Genomic DNA, 20465 nt, shown 5'->3' with positions numbered 1-20465 from the left:
CGTAGGACTTCTAGGCCTGGGATCCTACAGCAGCTCACAATGGAAGGAAGCAGGGTGTAGGAGGGAGGTCCCTGCGCTGACCCTGGTATTGTTCTTGGGCCAGAAGAAGGCTTCCTCCACCCAGCCACTGCAATACCAGAAAAAAGCGACATCAAGCCAGCGAGAGTCGCGCCGTCCTGGGGAGGGGGGGGGGTGCCGCCTGCTGGAGCTGGCCTGGGAGCTGGGGCCCATTCACAAACGCCTGCTGGAGAGCACGTAGCCCTGTCCGGGCCCCCAACCGCCACTCCTGGTGCCGGGAGCCTGGGTAAACGAAAATAACCGGCCTCTCCACCCTCAAACCGGCTTCTGCCAGGAAGGAGACCAGAAGCGGGCCCCTGGCTCATAAAGGAATAATGGATGCTTCACACTCTCACGACACCTTCCCCTTCCCCGGCTTCACGGCTCCTTCCGCTGGCAGATCACAGGCGAGAGCAGGTGGTAGACCAGCATGCGACCTAGCTTAACAGAAGTGGCCCAAGCTACCAGTAGCGTCACTAAAGTGGGGTGTGCGCATGAGTGTGTGTGTGTGTGTGTGTGTGTGTGTGCACGTGCACGCGTGCCTGGCCCTTGCAAACTGCTATAAGGTGAGTGGTAAGACCAGAGTGGAAGGTGAGAGTGGCCCATTCACCAGGGGCCCTATTCTAGCAGGGAGTAGCGTACCAGTGTGTGTTCAGTCTGGCCTCCCTTAGGCCTGTGACTCTGTTTCCCACAAAGACTCTCTGGTCCATTCTGGCTTTATGATCATTCCCTCATGACTGATGGAGCCTTCTGGAATTCGGCAAAGGATTATGGGCATGGCTTGGCTCAGAGCAGGGCATGGACTGGATAACCTTTCCAGTGGCGGCAAGTCCTGCTGCTCACAGTCCCTAGCCTGACCATAGCTGCTGCTGGGAGCTCTGCAGTTGTAGGGATCCCCTGTGATCTATGCCAGGATGTCCCAATGGACCCCAATCCATGGCTTCCCAAATGCTTCTCCCATCACACATTTCCCCACTCAAGACCATCAGTTGAGTCCCTCCCCATCCCCTGACACTTATGGGACTGCTCTGGAAGACTTGGCCCTACTCTCAGCAGCTTCCCTTTGTCCTCTAATGTCACCTGCTTACTTCCCCTTGAGGCTGTGTTCTCTTTTTCCTGACACTCTTCCCCTTCCTCACCATACAACCAAAGCCAAGTTCAAGGCCTCCTCCCTCCTCTGGGAAGCACAAGCACAAGAGGAGTCATAAAACATTAGACACGCTCAAAACTGGCCTAGCCTCAAGTCCCTAGAAGGTCCAGGGAGGCTCTGAGGGCAGATGTGGTCTGACTTACTCAAAGAATAGGAGCAGGAAGATTCGGGAAGGAGTGAGTGAGGGACATCCGGGAAAGAGGAATAGGTGAGTGGGAGAAACTCCCAGCCCCTGCAGTAAGCCGATGGCCAGCAGATCTTATTTGTGTAGCATTCAGTCTGAGCAAGCTATGGGAACCCAAGAGAACCTCTGTCCCCAGCAACTCCAAGCCACCCAAGAATGGCTGCTTGTCTGTCCTGCCTGTCCTCCTGTGCACACTCTGTCAATGAAGCACTTTGCACACTTTGCACAGGCAACTTACAAATGCCTGTCCATCTCTGTGGGGCTCACACCTTGAACTCCAGCCTAGAGTCACCACGTCAAGCAGATATATGACCTGTGAGGCCCTGTGAAAACTATTTTGGATGAGGTACATGACGCTCCATGGTGGAGGATGGCTAAGCTTCATTCCTATTGATGTTCCAGGCCAACATTCGGCAATCTTCTGTAAAGGACTGGGGAGTAAATATTGTAGGTTTGGAGTCAACAGGGTGGTGACACAGCTACATAACTCTATGGCACAAACGATGTTACAGCCAGTGAGCAAATAGAGTGTACTGGCTATGCCAATAAAACTTTATTTCCAAAAGTACAGGAAGCCTAGACTTAGTGTGTGGACTGAGGTTAGCCAGACTCTGGCCACATTCTGGGTCATATAAGGATGGTGGGGTCCTTGGACTCCTTGGAGCTAGGCATACTCAGTTGCTAAAGCAGATGCCACCTCAGATCCTGGCTCATGGAGGTGAGAGGGGAAGAACCCATGAGAATCTGCTCAGACTCAACCACTTTCCTCATCCCAAGGGTCCTTCCTGGTTGTCACCACCAGAAGTCTTCGGCTCCCAAATAGTCAACTTCTATAAAAAAAAAAAAAAAAAAAAAAAAAAAAAAAAAGACCCGCAAGTGACAAAAATAACAATAGGCTCGACTTGCTAGCACATTGCCCGTTGTTCCCCAAGGGCCTTGCTACCTGGCGCCTCAGACAGGAAGCCATGGGTTGAAGTGCTTCTGGTCTCCTTTATTGTACAGCTGCCTATTTTTGTCCTAAGGGAGGGAAGTCTGGGGGAAAGGGATGGATGCAGAGGTGACAGGCTCTCTCCTAGGTAGGCACTTGTCTTCAGTCAGCAGGAAAGGGGAACACTGCAAACCTGTCTGATTTTTTAAAAAGTAACACACACATGTTACCCTTCCTCAAAACTGTCGGTAGGGACTGGGTGGTGGTGGCTCACGCCTTTAATCCCAGCACTTGGGAGGCAGAGACGGGCAGATCTCTGTGAGTTTGAGCCCAGCCTGGTCTACAGAGAGTCCGAGACAGCCAGGGCTCTGTTACACAGAGAAACCCTGTCTCAAAACAAAACAAAACAAAACCAAAAAACCCCCAAACAAAACAACAACAACAACAACAACAACAAAACCAAACCAAAACCCAAACAAGCAAAAAACAAACAAAACAAAACAACCTGTCATTACAGATTTTCCTCCTATTTCCTCACCCCTTTTCATTCTGATAACCTTCAGAAGTAGAGAGAAAAGATAGCGCCATTCACTTCTAACTCGCACATCCTTGCTGCCTAGAGCCAAATCAAAAAAACCAAAACCAAAACAACAACAACAAAACAGGTTTGCAGAACTGCTGCCTTGTCCTCACCATTCACAAAGGCTGTCCAAAGTCTAATTCTGGCTTCCCTTTGTCAGCTGTGGGTTCAGCTCAAGGTAACTGGTGCCAGCTCTCCAAGCCATCAAATGATAACGGAATGAGCCTGTCACTAGGCGGTTATGAGAATTTGGGGGCAGAACATGCAGGCTCTATTCACAGCAGCCTATGAGATGGAGACAAATGCTCTGGACCAAAGTGCAGAGTGAGTATGAGACCCTCGGGGCAAGAGCGATCCCCTGCGTATTTACTCATCCACCCGGGAGCCCCTGCATGCGTCCAGGTGCAGCTCACAACTACTGGGAGATGAGACGTGTCCAGGCAGTCTAGCATGTACGTGATGGCCACCAAGGGGAAGAATAAAGCCAGAGGATCACGGAGTGCAGGGATAACACATAGCGTTCCAAAAGGCCTTATGCAGAGGGTGACACCTGACCAGGAGACAGCTGCAAAATGAACTCGGTAAGAAGTGTGTTCTCGACCCTAAATAGGATGCCTCCATCAAATCCTTCTCCTCAAGGCTCAGGGATCTATGCAGAAGAGGAGGTGGAGAGACCGTAAGAGCCAGAGGCGGAGGGGGGACTGCAAGAGAACAGTGTCTCCCGGATACAACAGGGCTGATGCTCATGTGAACTCACAGAGGCCACAGCAGAATGCACAAGAGCTGCATGGGTTCAAACCAGACAAAAATCCCCGCATGCACACAGAAGAGGAAGCTGACACAAAGTCCCACCCCGTAACCAAGAAGGCTTTTTACCTACTGATGCCTGCTGGGAAAGGAAAAATCCGTTTTCTCCACCAGAGTGTCACTGGGGACATCAACCAACCACACTCAAGGGCAGGCCTTCTGCACAGGAGGAACTGGCCAACACAAAACAGACTCCATGTTTTATTTATTTATTTGTTTTTGGTGAACCTCTGCCCCCTACCCCCTTTTCTTTCCTTTTTCTTTTGAGAAAGAGAAAGGATATGAAGTTGAGTAGGGAGGGGAGTGGGGGAAGACCTAGGAGGAATTGTTCAAAATATATTGTATGAAAAAAATATTAAAGTCAATAAATTAAAAAAAAAATTAAAGAGGCAAGTGTGTTCACGAAAGCACATAGTGTGTGCTAGTGTTAGTCACTGGGTCACACCCATTGGTGTGTGTGACACTCATTGAGGGGACACTAGAGAATGCGGTGTATCATCTACAGGGAAGGGGCCTGGCCCTGCATCCAAGGTGTCCAATTAGTTCTTGTGCACTGAATGGAGAAGTCAGAGCATCCCTTCCGTAGGACTGCAAGGTGACTGGAAGCAGGCACTTAAGGGTGGAGGGCAGGGCCCGGGGTGAATGGAGCTTGGTGTTCACGTGACTTTTGTGCCAGGGCATCTTGGGATGTTTTACTAATCCTATGCCTATGGGTTCACAGATCCCGGAAGTTTCTGGAAGACTTGGCAAGAGAGACAACACAGCCCCAGGGACTGATAGTCACCGCTTCCCATCTGGAGGGCTGAAGACTTGGCTACAGCCATTCCTGCTGCAATGCCAACTCAATGTGGGGCAGAGGGCCCCTGCCCCCCTCTGCCCCCCCTCCCCCTGCATACTGTTATCACAGCAACAGTGCCACCTGCTGGAGGAAGGACGCATCTCCTGCCCCACCACCATTTTTTTACTCCACCAAGTAAGAGATGTGGTGGGGGGGATGGGGGGAATTCTTGGTTATCATTTCATGGGAGGCTGGTTTTCATTTTGAAAGCACCTTTGTCTCTAAGGTTCCTAGGAACTGTGATGGGGGAAAATATCTAAGTGTGTAACCATAATTACCGTTCTCTTCTGAGTCTCCTGACCTCTCTGGGTTTTATGTGAAAAAAAAAATGCTTTAGACATGTTCTTCTGAGGTCAAAAGGCTATTTACTATCCCTTGGGCCTCATGGGATCCTCCATAGGGAGTGTTTTGGGCATACTTATGAGGCAAGCCATTCCATTTGACTTAGCTATGCAGAACGTTCAGTAACAGCCTGGCCCGCTTTCCCTAACCGTACTTAGTCACTGGAGGTCCAAGCCAACTAATAATTATTGACAGGCAGGGAATTTAGTTTACAAATTTCCTAACAGAGACGTATAGTGGAGAAGTAAGGTGTGCTGTTATTTCTATTGCCAAACAAATCCCAGATGGCAAACCACTTGCCTATTGAAGAATCCAAGGAAAAGGATCAAAACATGTCCCTAGCTGGGCATGGTGGCACATGATTATAATCCCAGCATTCTGGAGGCAGAAGGAGACTGGTTAAGTTTTAAGTCAGCTTGGTCTACACAGTAAGACCTTTCTCAAAAACAAACAAACAAAAAACCCCAGGCAAAAACAATGTCTGTATACAAAAAATTTGGGCAAGACATCAGATGCATCAACTAGCAATGCCTTTGTATTGGGGTTTTTCAGAAGACACAAAAGCACCAGAGAAGCGAGCACCTGTGTGTAGGGTGACGGGGAGCATTCCATCAGGACTGTGAGGATCCTGTCTGTGCCCACAAGGAGGCTGCCTGGAGAGCAGAGGACAGGATGTCAGCTCGGCATCGCTCTATGCTAGTTGCTAAGCAGGCCGAGGTGGTATGGGATGCGGCCGAGACTTAAACAAGTAAGGGCGAGTACCTCCTACAGCCACCATGCCTGGTGGTGAAAAAGCCCAGCTGGGGCTTTCTTCAGGGATAGGCGGGAGGTGAGGCCAGGAGTGTGCAAGGGGAGCAGGCCTCACTCATTTGCCTGAATTTGAACTTGGCCAGTTTGGGTGGCTCAGATTATAGACCCCAGAACTCTCTCTCTTCTTGTGTGGCCTACCAGTTTTTGCCCTTCCAAGAGCAGAAACCAACGCTTTCCAATTCCCCAAACTCACACCAGTGTTGCATCCCCTGAGAAGGCAGTCCTCTTGTGTGTGTGACTGTCCTTCAGGGGGTAACAGCCACATGTTCTGAGGGTCCCTGGAGACCTTAGCATAGCAGATGATGTTTGGGTTTAAGAGGTGTGCTTTTTACTTCTTTACTCTACTCCGAACTCTAAGTAGGGCCATTTGGGGACAATCTGCTCACTGGGAATTGATGAGAAGTGACTGTACAGACACCGTGACTGCTGGGGACCTTCGCGCTCTTCCAGACATGGAGCTGGCAGAGTGGTCCACTGACACCCTCTAGTGGCAGCATGCAGCCATGCATGGCGATGGGAATGGAACATGGCAGGCAGGCCATCATGCATGCACTCATATGTAGTTCATAAAGCTGTGCTGTGGTGACACAGAGAGGTCCCTCAGGACCCCAGGGTAAGCCTAGCTGTATGGGTCTCAGGCTCTTCCCGGCCTTATGGCTCCACCAACCAGAATGACTGAACCCAGTGTCCACGTTGCCTCCTGCTGCCTAACTCCACCAGAGCTCCTAGAGAGAGCAATGCCAGACTCAACACGTCACACAGCAGCAAGCGCTAGTGGTGCTGTAAAGCCTGCTGCAGGCCTTCACCCAGCCCAGTCTCCTGCTCCTCCTCCTCCTTTATGGCTGCCACAGGGAGATGGACCTTGGTGACTCTGACATCGCCAGCTGAAATGACTCAGTTGAGGTCGAGTCCCAGGAGCCATGCAATCCTGGGGTTGAAGAGGTAGAGACAGGAGAATTCCTGGGTGGGACTTGCTAGTCTAGTCTAACTGGTGAGCTCCAGGCCTATGAGAGATGTCTCAAAGGAGACAGAAGGAATGACACCTGAGGTCGTCATCCGGCCTCCAATGGACCTGTACACACATGTATATAGGGTTGGGGGGATGGGAAAAGCTAAACTTCACCTACATTGGATCTTACTAAAGGCTACTTGTGGACAAAGAGCCATTCTTGTGGCTGGGCTTCCTAGAGATGCAGGAGTGATCTTTGGGCATGGACACCTACTTACCCTGCTACCCCAAGATCATGGGTAGCTCCGAGGGCTTAGGCCCAAAGGCCCAATAGCTCCAGCAATGGGGATCCCCACTGTTTGCACTAAAATGGATTACCACTAGGATTCACTACTCAGTGTAAAAATATACCCAGGTAGGCTTGCCAACAACAGTCAGGTACGGGGTTGGGTCAGGAACCTGTGTCACATCTGACCTCTAACTAGGCAACCCCTCACTCCCATCCTGGGTCCCCAACAACCTGACTCCCACACGGCCAACCCTAGTGCTCCTAGGAGAACTACCAAGAGCATTAAGCCTGGAGCCACTGGGGTCCTTTGCTCTGAGCTGGAACCCCAAGGCTTTGGAAACTGTAGCAGCAGGGGGAGGAAGGTGGCGCCTATAGGGAGAGGACACAGACTTTGCCCTAAGGGACTGTGACCTGGGCAAGATGCCAGCATCTGCTCGGCATTTACAGCTCTAATGATGCGGCATTCCGTCTGTTACTCATGTCATTTCCTTAAAGGGACTATGCCCTTCCTGAGGAACAAATGCCATTCACTCTAAAAGGCCAGAGCAAAGTACCTGCCTACGAAGGCTAGCTGAGGGGGGGGGGGGGAAGGAAAGAGGACAATGGTGGAGGACACTGAGCAGCTGCCTGCTCCCTCCCAGACCACTGCTCTATGGTTGAGTGTAGTCACGTGACTAACTGTCCACTAGATGGGAGTGGAAGTGATATTTCTGGGACCAAACATTTAAGACCCAGGACATGAACCCCTTACTCATTATTTCTGCCAGAGCCACCTAGATGCTCTGGGGAGTCATGGTAGGACTATAAACAGAATCCAACTGGACCCCTGAATCCCCAAGGAAGTAACTTGGGGACATTTGGATCCCCCAGCACAATATCAGAAGAGTGTCTGTGTGGTCACTGAGATTTGAGGGTTTAGTATTGTGTTATAGCCTATAAAATCCTAACACGATGATGGAAAAACCATCAAGCCATATCCCAAAAATCAACACCCAAGAGAACAGAGTGTCAAGCATCGGCCGGAAGTTAAGTCTCACACTAAAACACATGAGAGATGGAAGGCAGAAACGACAGATCCATGGTAACTTCTAAACATGAGAAACACCAGAGGGCACTGGCAGCCGCTTGGACACTACAAGAAAAGATGAGTGAGCTTCAAAATGTAACAACAGAAATTATCCCAAATTAAGGGGGGGGGGCGGAGACCTTAAAAAAAAAAAGCAGATTTTTGCCAAGCCGCGCATAAAGAGAAGTGGGGCCTACATTCATTTGAAAGCACAGACTTGGGACGAGGAGGATGCACACCAAAAAGCTTCCAAACATGTGGGCTGGGGAGGTAGCTGGTTGGATTTCAATCCCCAGTGTCTATGTTCAAGCTGGGCGTAGGTGTGCATGGGCATAGCCTTAGGGGAGGTAGCGACAGGAGGACCCCTGGGGCTCTCTGGCCAGCCAGGTTAGCTAAGCTGTCAAGCTCCAGGCTGGTCTATATGCTGGTTTGTTTATTTTGTTTTGTTTTTATCTATTTGAAAAAAGCTCAGGACATCTGGGAAAAGGGAACCTCAATGAAGGAGTTTTCTCCATCAGACTGTCCTGTAAGCACACCTCTAGGGCATTTTCTTAACTGATGGCTGATGTGGGAAGGCCCAGCCCACAGTGGGCGGTGCCATCCCCTGGGCTGGCGGTCCTGGGTTCTGTAAGAAAGCAGGCTGAGCAAGCCATGGGGAGCAAGCCAGTCAGCAGCACCCCTCCATGGCCTCTGCATCAGCTTCAGCTTTTAGGTTCCTGCTCTACCTTCCTTCATAATGGACCGTGAGCTGTAAGCTGAAATAAACTCTTTCCTCCTCAAGTTGCTTTTGGCTGTGGAGTTTATCACAGCAACAGAGAGCAAACTAGGATGGTCTCAAAGGATAAAGTAGAGAGCAGCTGAGGGAAAGCCTTTTTGTCCACACCTGTGTGTACATGCGCATATGGACACACAGGGACACATTTCGAAATATGACAGATTTAAGAAACTCAGTAAAGTGAGAGAGAGAGAGAGAGAGAGAGAGAGAGGGGGGGGGGGGGAGAGAGAGTCCCTGCCAGCCTACCTTCACTGAAGTGCTGGGGTCTGCTGGAGACCCTCTGCCTCTCTCAGTGACAGGATCAAGGCAGGACAGGGAGGAGAAAGGACCGAAACCCAAAACAAAACAAAGCAAAACAAAAAACAAAAATAAACCAGGACAGAGATAGGAAAGTGATGAATGGAGGTAAAACGGCAGAGAGATCGAGGAGAGAGACGAGTAGGTGACACGGCAAAGGGCAGGCCACCATTCTCTGTGGCTCTAACCGACACCTCTGGAACAGCCAGAGCCCCACCATTTCCTCTGAAGTCGCACATAACTGCCATCTCTAGACACGCGTTCACTCAGCTCTGTAAAGTGAGTCCTCATTGTCTTGGAGCCGGGACCCACTCCGGGAAAGGACCCCAATCAAGGACAAAGTCAGCAAGCACAGCGGGTACCAGAGGCCAGCAGGACAAGCTCATTTTTCAAAAGCCATCTCAGACATTCTGTAGATCTGCCGAACGCTCACCTGCTGTGGTGTTGGGTCGAGAAACAAACTTCCAGCACAGGTCCCCTTCACTCAGGGGACAGAGGCTTGCTTGACCTTATGGTGACACCAAGATGGGCTGCCACAAACACTGTCATTGAGACAGCTGGCCTATGGTGAGTCCCCACCCTACCCAGCTGGCTGGAGCGAGGAACCGGCAGGAGTGTCCAGGCAGAGACGGCGACTGAGGACATACCTGCCAGGTCGGGAGGACCTTCTCAATGTCATTCAGGTTGATGCCATCTCCATCTTCCAGCCTCCCCTTTCCACACCTAGGCCGCAAAAGATGGAAAGGTATCAGATGGATGGCTTGTCAAGTTCTGGCTACAGCAAGAAGGGCAGCTCAAGAGGCATGGCCCTGCTATCCCCCACAAATCCCAACCAAGGAGAGGGCCCCAGCGGTGGATTCTGACAGATAAACCCATTGGTACCTGCCTTCTCAGCACAGCTCCTATCTAATGAATTTCTGAAAATGCCAATTCATTTTGTACCAAAGGAAAAAAAAATCAGCGAACAGAGAGTCCAAGCAACTGTCTCAGGGTCACAGAGGCAGGCAGGGGCTGTCAGAAACCCAGTGTAGCTTCCTTCCTTCCCCTTGTTTGTCTTCATGTCTGTAAAACCAGCCACTCAGATATATTGTGTGTTCTGTACTCAGGGCCTCTGCCTGTGGATGGATGCGGCTGCAGAGCAGAGATGCTGGTGCACTTCGCTGCCCAAAGCTCTAACTCTTTTGCACATTTGAAGGTGCAGCTTCTAGCACCAGACTAAAAGAGTCTGAACTCCAGTTGTATCCTTCCCAGGGGATTCTGCACATCTCTTTCTTATACCTGTAAGTAGCTTTCTTATACCTCCGTTTCTTCATTTGGGATAATAACAGTGCCTCACGTCATACCCCACCGGTCAGTGGATTAAGATGATACAACATAAGGCGCAAGGTACGTGTGCCTCCACTGCTGCAGTCATTGCGCAGGCAGGCAGGCAGGCAGGCAGGCAGGCAGGCAGGCAGGAGGAGACCAATCAGAGCCTAGATCCAGAGGCGCAGGCACCTTTCTCATTTCTGAATCTCCCAGTGGGCAACCCCCTCCAGCTTCAGAGCTAATATGCCCCAAATGCCAGAATAATTTTCTCATTTGTTTAAATGTTTGCCTAGCACAGCTTCTGGTTTCCTGTCAAGGAAGACAAACCAGATGTGGTTCCAAACAGACACCTTAGAGTTTTGGGTAAGAGTCAACTGAAAAACTCTCCTCCTATGGCAGTGAGCCCGAGCTCCACTAGAGGGCAGCATAAGACAAGTGTCCCAAAAGGTGGGAGGGGTGGGGGCCAGTCCTGGAACTCGGGTGGTGGTGGTGGTGGTGGAGTGTGTGTGTGTGTGTGTGTGTGTGTGTGTGTGTGTGTGTGTGTGTGTGTGTGTGTGTGTGTAGGGGAGCAGTCTCTGTCAGGCTAAACTAGCAAAGGCTCTGAACTTGGCTTCCACTAGACTCGTCTACTCTTCACCAGGCATGTCTATGCTAGGTTCAATGAGCAGGGGAACAGGTGGGGGACAGCACAATGGAACTGTGGCTAGTGTCCCACTGAGGGCAGAAGGGAGTGCTGCGGGAACCCAGAGGGTGCAGAGCTGATGGGCAGAGGGCTGGAAGGAGAGCGGTCTGACAGGATGGCAAAGAAAGTTTCAGGACACCGAGTGGAAGGCACAGTAAAGCCAGGAGCTCACATCAGTTACGCTGCAAGCTTCATTTTGCAGGAGAGCGAGGGATGTGTTGGTGTGGGGGCATGCTAGAGGAGTGCCTGGGGTGGTCCAGGCTCAGGCAGGTGAAGTTGGAACAGACAGGGCATGAGGAGGGTGTGACAGGTGTAAGGTGAGAAAAGAAAGGGCAGGCACTGCTACCACAGCCACTGTGAAGTGCTGGGCCACTTTGGGGAGGCAGAGAAAGGCCCAGCTGGACCATGTAACCATCTAATCAATCTGCCTGATAGTGATGGGCTGGCCTGTGAAAGCACCAACTATGTGCCACAGGCCTGTGAAAGCACCAACTGTGTGCCACTGGCCTATGAAAGCACCAACTGTGTGCCACTGGCCTATGAAAGCACCAACTGTGTGACACTGGCCTATGAAAGCACCAACTGTGTGCCACTGGCCTACGAAAGCACTAACTGTGTGCCACTGGCCTGTGAAAGCACCAACTGTGTGCCACTGGCCTATGGAAGGTCTAACTGTGTGCCACTGGCCTATGAAAGCACCAACTGTGTGCCACTGGCCTATGGAAGGTCCAACTGTGTGCCACTGGCCTATGAAAGCACCAACCGTGTGCCACTGGCCTATGGAAGGTCCAACTGTGTGCCACTGGCCTATGGAAGGTCCAACTGTGTGCCACTGGCCTATGAAAGCACCAACTGTGTGCAATGCACAGGCTATTGATGTTATGAAGAAGGCACTGGGGAGCTGGCCCCACTAGAATAGCTGACACCACTCTCCAAGATCTCACGTGGGCCAAACATGCCTGGGAACTGAACGCTCCAGATGGAGTTGGGCTTGGAGACCATGGCAGATTCCACCAAGCAAGTATGGGCCCGGCCTTTGTCCTTTCACTTTAGCAGTCTGAGGCCAGCAGTGGGTAGTGCACAGGGGCCAGTTCTGACCGCTAGCCTGCCTGGCCAGGGTGAAACTTCCTACAGAGCTGCAGGTGTGGCAGGCAGATGGTGGCTGCAGACCAGCTGAGTCACTGCTGCCAGTGGTGTTGCCAAGGAAACAGCCCGCTCCCATTCTGTCCCTCCATGGAAACACGGGCTGTGGGAAGCCTTGGCAACCTGCTTCTGAGGGAGACTGCAGTGACTGGACACGTGGAGTCCATCCTTCACATGGCAAGGCTAAGGGGGACAGAGTTCCTGTCTCAGCCACAAGGTGGCCATGGACACAGCTCATAAATCCTGAGGTGGGGGGGATGAGCCTAGAGCCTGGGTGTTCACCCCTAGAATGTTGAGGCAGCTTCTGATGGGTGGGTGAGGTTGGCCAAGGGATGTAGGATCTGCAGTTGGTGACTGGAGGTGGCTTGGCCCTCTGCCTTTATAGAGAACAGTGTCCTGTGCGCAGCCATTAATCACCGCCTCCAAACAACCTGCTTGTGACAAGGCTGCTCATCTCACTGAGTGAAGCTGATGCACACATGCTCCACTCACAGTCTAAAGTGCCACTGTCACCTAGATTCCCCCAGTCTCAGTCTCTCTACTGGTATCACCAGCCATGCTCCTCGGGGACACACTCAGGAGGGACTGGAGCTACCCAGGAAATTCCTCTGAGGTACTCCTGAGAGTGCTTGCCTGTCCAGAGTACCCCATTTCACCTCATTTTGTGGGTGTTTTATTTAACCCTTTCTGAACCCCATTCCTCTTGCCGCCTCTTGCCACTTCGCCCAGGTTCGCACCCGGTACTTCCTGTGCCACCAAGAAGAATGGGCTTCTGTGAGTGGGAAGGGACAGAGAGGCTGCGGAAGGACACACGGCATACAGCGACCTGTCCCATAGTGTCAGTTATGCTTAGGGTTGTGGTAGCAGGGAGAAAGGAGTGAGTAGCAAGAATTGGAGGAAAAGCAAATAAAATCATGACAATAAAAATGATCTCTGTGAGGTCGAGGCCAGCCTGGTCTACAAAGCGAGTCCAGGACAGTCAAGGCTACAAAGAGAAACTCTGTCTCAAACAAAACAAAACAAAACAAAAACAAAAACAAAAACAAACAAACAAACAAAGAGAGCCCCAAAGCAGTGAGGTTGAGGATGGGAAAAACCAGGACTCTTTTATACTGCTAGTGACAATATAAAATATAGGTTGCTGGAGAGATGGCTCAGAGGTTAAGAGCACTGGCTGCTCTTCCAAAGGTCCTGAGTTCAATTCCCAGCAACCACTTGGTGCCTCACAACCATCTATGATGAGATCTGGTGCCCTCTTCTGTCGTGCAAGTGTACAATGTGAAATATTCAGCTTGGGTCCACTTTGCAGTTACACGGAGTTTCCATATGACCGAGCAATTCCACAAGCAGGGACTTATACAGATCTGTGCACACGAATGGTGTGCCTAAGCAGCACTTTTCTTTTATAAAAGTGGATATCAGTGGATAAATGAGCAGGCAAATGGTGGAGCGGCTGGTACCACGGATTACTACTCAGCTACAAAAAGGAATGGACCACTGATGCTTGTGACAACCTTGAAAACGTTGAGAGAGAACACGACAGACAGAAATGGACACAAATGATTCCATTTCTACAACACCCAGGAAAAAACCCAGAGAGCAGATTGGTGGTTGTCTGGGGGAGGGCTGGACATGAGGGCATATGACTAGGAGTGACAGTACTGCACTGGGGTGACAAGATGACAGGTACAATGACTGTGGCCTTGAACTCACAAAGATCCACCTGCCTCTACATCCCAGAGTGCTGGGATTAAAGGTGTGTGGTACCACGCCTGGCATAAAATTTACTTTTAAAAAACCGAAAAGAAGCTGGGCATGGTGGCACATACCTGTAATCCCAGCACTTAGGGAGGTAGGGGCAGGCAGATCTCTGTGAGTTTGAGGCCAGCCTGGTCTACAAAGCAAGTCCAGGACAGCCAAGGCTACACAGAGAAACCCTGTCACAAAACAAAGCAAAACAAAACAAAACACTAAGAAGAAGTAATAGCTTTTTGTCTCACACCTATGTCTGGCTGGTACCACATGTGTGTCTGGAGGGCTGCTCAGGGCCTGAGACTACCTTTTAAAATGAAAGCAATACTGGTTCCTGGAGCCAACAAGGGTGAGACAGGCCAGGATAAAGGCTACCCTGAGCCTGGTTCCCCATACAGGGCCCCACATTGGCAAGCAGGTCAGCATCTCCCTGGGAGCTTGTGTGACTGCATATCTCCAGCCTCCATTGGCTACGGTCTTCTTTTATTGCGGCAAGACAAAGTCATCAATACAGCTGAAGCTCAAGAGCCTTGAAATCAAGTTTAAAAAAAAAATCACAATGCACCTCACAGTGTTTTTAAAGTTTACAGCTTTAAATCAAGCCTCCATTCATAGCTATCCTAAGCTGTCCACCGCTCACAGGTTGGACATGGCCTTGGGTGGGTGGGGGGAAGAGGCGGGAGGAAAGGAACCCCACACCTCCTGAATCTGAGACTCCAGTGGGTTCTTTTCTGGTGTTCAAAGAAACCTCCAGGATGCTCCAGTTGGTGATCCACGGAAGTAGCTACTTGAAAAAGAGACACTCAGTGTCCACTCAGGAGACGGTACATGGGCTGGTGGGGAGGGCGGAGATGGGGAGGTTATCTAGAAAAGCCAATGAACCTGAGGTCCTGGGGCTAGGCACGGAGAGCACCGGGGACATGGATTCACTCCATTTCCTGCCCGTCTCCGTACAGTGGCACACAGCCCTGTCCCCTACACCTCTTCTCCCTGCAAGTGCCCCCTGTGCCCCGCATGGAGTCCTTACCCCTCTCTGTCGATGTGTGGCAAGGACTGCTTGGGTGTGTGGCGGACCTTCCGATGGATCTGGGTGAAGTCAAGCTTTTCAGGCTGCAGGTCCCAGGTGGCACCACTAGAGGGCGAGAGAGGGTGACAAATGTAAAGCAGCAGGCAAGGGGCCTTCTTAACACGGGTAGGCAGGAGGCTCAGCCGGTGTGGAGGGGAGGGCACCCACACCTGAGGGCAGGGTCCTGTTCGGACCGCATTTGGAATGGAACTTAAGGTATCAGGCCTTCACTTGTCTTCAACTCTACTGTTGGAAAATGCATGCTTCCCAAATGTGAGCACAGGCTGGCTGCATGCACACTCTGCAGGGGGTTTGTCTCCTAACTGCACTTAAGAAGGGATGGACATAGAAGGACAGAAATCTGTCACCAGAACACAAAACGGTGCTCAGGATAGCATGAGCAGAGTTGGGGAGGCCTGGGGCAGCTCTCTGGTTCCCATCCTGGGAGCCTCACCATAGAGTCAATAGCCTGGCACGGCTGTACCTGCGGTGTGCCTAGAGTTGGGCAGCTCAGGGGATGAAGCAGAGATGACTAAAGACTGGCCCTTTATGGCCCAAGGCCACTACCAAACAGGAGTGATAACTAAGTACCACAGCAGGGGTGTGTCCTTTGTCCTGAGGAGCCCTGGCCAATTCTAAACACCACAAGGCGCTTTCTAAAATCTGGGCCAGTCAGTCTTCGTTTGGTGTATGCTGCCAAAGAGTGGACCCTGTGCATGCCTTGTAGCTCCACCACTGAGCTACAGAGCACAGTCCCCCTTTTCTGTAGCCTGGCAGGTGGAAATGGTGGGGGGGGGGCTACACCTCAGCTTCCTATTATAGCCGTGTGCCCATTTTGCATGCTCCCACCCTCACCAGTCCTGTCTCTGCTCTCTCCCTCTTCTTCGGTCTTCCTGTCTTTCCTTTTGACCTCTGTCCTTTGTCTCTTCCTTTCTCAGAGGAGCCTCTGCTAGCAGCCTTCCTCCCCCATACAGCCTCATCTCTGTTTCTGTACTGGGTCTGCCCCAAGTGGCAAGGGGCCCTGGCCAGCACTGGACATCAGAGATAGAGGAGAAAGTTACCTGAAGGAGTCAAAGGTGTTGGCTGCCCAGATATCTGTGCCCAGCACGTCCAGGGTATTGTCTTTGCTGCCATTCTGAAAAAGACAAGGTGAAGGGCTGGCATTACTTTCTGGGCCAGGACACTGAAAACAATTGGGTAGAAGCCCACTGTCGGTCCAAGCCTGAGAGGGCTGCAGGGACCCTCTGACACCCAAGGCTGGCTCGCCTGCACGGATGGAGGCTGGAGTGAGTTATCTAAGGGAGTGCCCCGGCAGGAGCATCAGGAGGGCCTGTTGGACACTGTTGGAGAGTGCCGGACTCCTCCCATGCACAGGCCCTCACCAAGATGGTGTCTCCAGAGGTTATATGGTCAGGACCCAATATGCCTGCACCTCTGCTGCCAAAGCCTGTGGTCCCTTCCCGATGCCTCTGGAGCCAGCAGGCCCTCTGTATGGCTGTATGAGCATTGACAGCCACTGCCTGCCTGGTGACAGGTTTCTCCTGAGGATCCCCACAGACCGAGGCTGCCCCAGAGGCTGGATTTCCTATGTTCACCCTCTGCAGTCTGCTTTCTCCATGATTCACCCCATAGACAGAAAAGCTTTAGTTAGTGCCGTTTTTTATGACTTGGTCACTGTCCTCTGGGTGCTGGTTTACCCTAACAAACCCTCCAACTTCACTCTGATGCCTTTCCATCAGTTCCCCAACCATCATGCAGGTCTCAGACACGGGAGCCCATCCCTAGGTGTAAACTAGTGTTCCCGACAGAAATGTGTACAGATGTCCCTAGACACGAGCGCATAAGAGTACAGTAGCTTTGTCACAATAGTGCTGGGCTGGGAGCCACCCACGTGCCTGCCAACAGCTGACCACACAGAACGGCTATGTTCACAGATTGGAGACACAGCAGTGAGAATAAACACAGGAAAACAACACCCAAGTGTAAACAAACCCCACAGACAATGTGGGAAAAGAAATATAGACACAAACGAGTACTTGTTAAATGATGTAACTTAAAGTTTTAGACTGACAAACTAAGCTGTGGTTACAGAACTCAAATGGAAGGGGACACCGAAGAAACTGACCAAATGTCCTATTTGGCCCAGGGATTCAGTTTGTAAAAATCTACTGAACTAGACCTTAGGTGTCCTGTGATCTCCTGCCTACATATCTGGTGCTGTCCCAGCCTTTGTTTTCCAATCCTTTCTGTAGGACCCAATCTATTGGTTATTTATAAAGCCTGGTCCATCCCAGGACTGACCATTACTCAGAGCCACTTAGCTCTCCTGGAAAGGAGCGTGTTCCATATTCACTTGCACAGCTACTCACACAACATAGAGGAGGGGGAGGAGCCTGTGCAAAGCTGGTGTGTGATGACTTGTTCTCAGTTACAATGCATCATGACCTGGGCTCTGATAGCTATGATGTTGCTAGGTAACAGGGTTCTTTTTTTTTTACTACAATCTTATGGGCCCAGTGTGGTACATGTAGTCTGCTGCTGACTGAACCTTCATTATGTGGCCCATGTATATGCATACATACCACATTCATCACACACACACACACACACACACACATACACACATACACACGTGTGCACAGACACACACAGAGGCTATACATATATAAATCACACACAGCAAATGTATACATACTACAGATATATCATCTATATTGTGCTGGCCAATTTTATGTCAACTGGACACAAGCTGTAGTCATCAGAGCGGAGGGACCTCCATTGAAACAATGCCTCCATGAGGTCTAGCTGTAGAGCAATTTCCTAATTAGTGACTGATGGAGAGGACCTAGACCATTGTGGGTGGTGCCATCCCTGGGCTGGTGGTCCTGGGTTCTATAAGAAAACAGGCTGAGCAAGTCCTGGGGAGGAAGGCAGGAAGAAGCACCCTCCATGGCCTTTGCATCGGCTCCTGCCTCCCAGTTCCTGTCTGTTTAAATTCCTGCCCTGATTTCTTTCAGTTATGAACTGGGATGTAAAAGTGTAAGCCAAATAAAGTCTTTCCTCCCCAAGTTGCTTTTGGTCATGGTGTTTCATCACAACAATAATAATTCCAATTAAGACATATATACACAACAACATATCAATATATATATATATATACATATCACACATATATTATACATATACACATACCATACATATACATACTATATATACCATATATTCACATTGCACACCATACATATACATACTGCACACGCCATACATCTATCTGCCACACATCATACATATATTTAGCATGCAAAATACATTCCATATATATATATATATATATACACACACTACACATACTCATACACCATACACATACTACATATACATATACATTCATACCACACACCATACATGTATATATACTACCCACCACACATCACACACACTACATATATATACATATATATACACATACATAACACATGCCATACATATACATACCACAGACATACATAGCAGAGACTGCACATATACATACCATACAACATATGTATACATACTATACACTCATACATAGATAAACATATCTCATCTGTTCAGTCATTTTAATACTTGTAGCAGAGACATGTGAACCGATAGAGGCTGCAGACAGACTCCACCTGCTACCCAACTTCTGGAACATCCTACTGGGAGCCAGCTGCCCTCCTCATGCAACCCCAGGACTTGCACAGAGAAGTGACTGTCACACTGGGGACAGATAGGAAGTGTCCCAGAGTTAGGCTCATCTCAGCACTTCCCCAACCTCTCATGTCCAACTCTCTAGGCTCCTGATATGGAACCCTCGTTTCTCCATCACCACATAGGTAACAGGAAGGGATGGATGTTGTGTGGCTTGGACGAACACTGGGGACCACTTACTTCATACAACCCTCCCTCCTGGTGAGGCCAGCTCGACATTTTCTGTGACTCTGCAGCTCCCTGAGTAGCTGTAGCCCCAGACCTTTAGACAATGTGCCCAGAACTGCAGCACACACCTCAGTGTGAAAGCTGATGCCTTCCTAAATGTTCCCCAGCACAACTCCCTCGGGTGCTCTAGAGAGACTGTCACCTGGCTTTCAGATGCCAGTGTGCATTAGAATAGCTCTGGAGGGCAGTGTTGTAGTTCAAGTGTAGCACAGCTGGCGTGGTCCAGGACACCTTTGGAAGCACAGTCCTTATTCCTTTGCGGTCTGAAGATGCTTTAGGAGTTGGGTAGTCAAAAAGGTTCCTTAGCAAATGCTATGACATGCTGAATTAACAAATTATGAAAATGTCAACATGCAGCATATTGTTAGGGCTGCAAGGCATGGAGGGGCATGTACAGGAGATCAAGGGAGTGAGGACAGTGAGCTGCCACGATGCTAGTTTTCTTTGACTACCCAGCATGTGGCAAGTTTCATTTATGCATATTGAGGATGCAGAGTGATGAGAACTCTGGGCTGTGCATTTGGAAATTGGGCAGAACCTGGCTGAACAGGGCACAGGACTCTCCCGTGACCGGGAAACGTTGACGGTAATATAGTCTAGAGAATTTGAGGTGTGCCTATTGGATTCACCCAGCGTATCTGTTGAAGCATTTTGCATGGAAATGTGGGGGGGTGGGGGAGGAAGACCTTAGACCTGCTTGCCTTGGCCATTCTGAGAGGAGCATAAAATACCTCATTGTGGGCTTGGTTTGCATTTCCCCAGTGGCTAGCAATGCTGAAATGCCACAGATGATTCTGGGGAAGCAGAACTCTAGACTTTAAGAGCTAAGCTGTGTTTAAACAGCTGTTTAATTTAGTAAGAAATATAAGTTGACATGGACTTGTAAGAAATAATACAAACAAATGGTACGGAAGAGTGGGGGGGGTGGAAGGACCCAAAGGTTCAGGAACCCAACAAAGAGAGCACCAAGATCTGGACCCAGGGGCTGCACAAACTGTTGTACCAACCAAGGACAATGCATGCAGTGAACCTAGATCCCCTAGCCAAAGGAGAGTTCATTCTCCATGGTTGTGGGGGGATCAGGAACTGCCTCTGACATGAACTCTATTTCCCCCCGATTTGATCACTTCCCCTTGGTCGGGAGGAAGGGGAGGCAGGCTACCTGGATGAGACTTGATAGGCTATGGTCGTATGATGGGGGCAAAGCACCCCCATCTGAGGTCTAGGGTGGAAGGGGGGAGGGTGGGAATGGGAAGATACAAGAGAGGGGAATAGCAACGAGGATGTAATATGAACAAATAATAATAATAACAACAACAATAAAGAAATAATACAAATAGACTACAGCTTCCCTCCACGGGGAAATGTGTAAAAGTTTAGCTTGGTGTCACCTTCTAGATATTGACACTGATAAAGCGGGGTACTTGGCATTTTAACTACAAGGCTTCCTCTATGCCACACCCCTTTCTGGCCACACCCATT

General features: G+C 50.2%; 1 protein-coding gene across 4 annotated transcripts in view; it reads right to left on the bottom strand.

Annotated features, from left to right (window-relative positions):
* CTIF (cap binding complex dependent translation initiation factor) overlaps positions 1-20465 on the bottom strand; it is a 258794-nt gene that overhangs the window by 155099 nt on the left and 83230 nt on the right. For all 4 annotated transcript variants that reach the window (XM_084780989.1, XM_084780992.1, XM_084780990.1 and 1 more), the window contains exons 4-6: positions 16085-16158; positions 14985-15089; positions 9720-9795 (exon numbers count right to left, since the gene is read on the bottom strand). In XM_084780989.1, coding sequence (XP_084637115.1) covers positions 9720-9795; positions 14985-15089; positions 16085-16158 — 255 coding nt within the window. The remainder of the gene's footprint in view (positions 1-9719; positions 9796-14984; positions 15090-16084; positions 16159-20465) is intronic.

The sequence above is a fragment of the Acomys minous genome (genome assembly GCF_964271855.1).
Source record: "Acomys minous genome assembly, chromosome: 4".
NCBI lineage: Eukaryota > Metazoa > Chordata > Mammalia > Rodentia > Muridae > Acomys > Acomys minous.
Note: the sequence above shows the minus strand (reverse complement) of the source record. Positions and strands in the feature narration are given on the sequence as shown.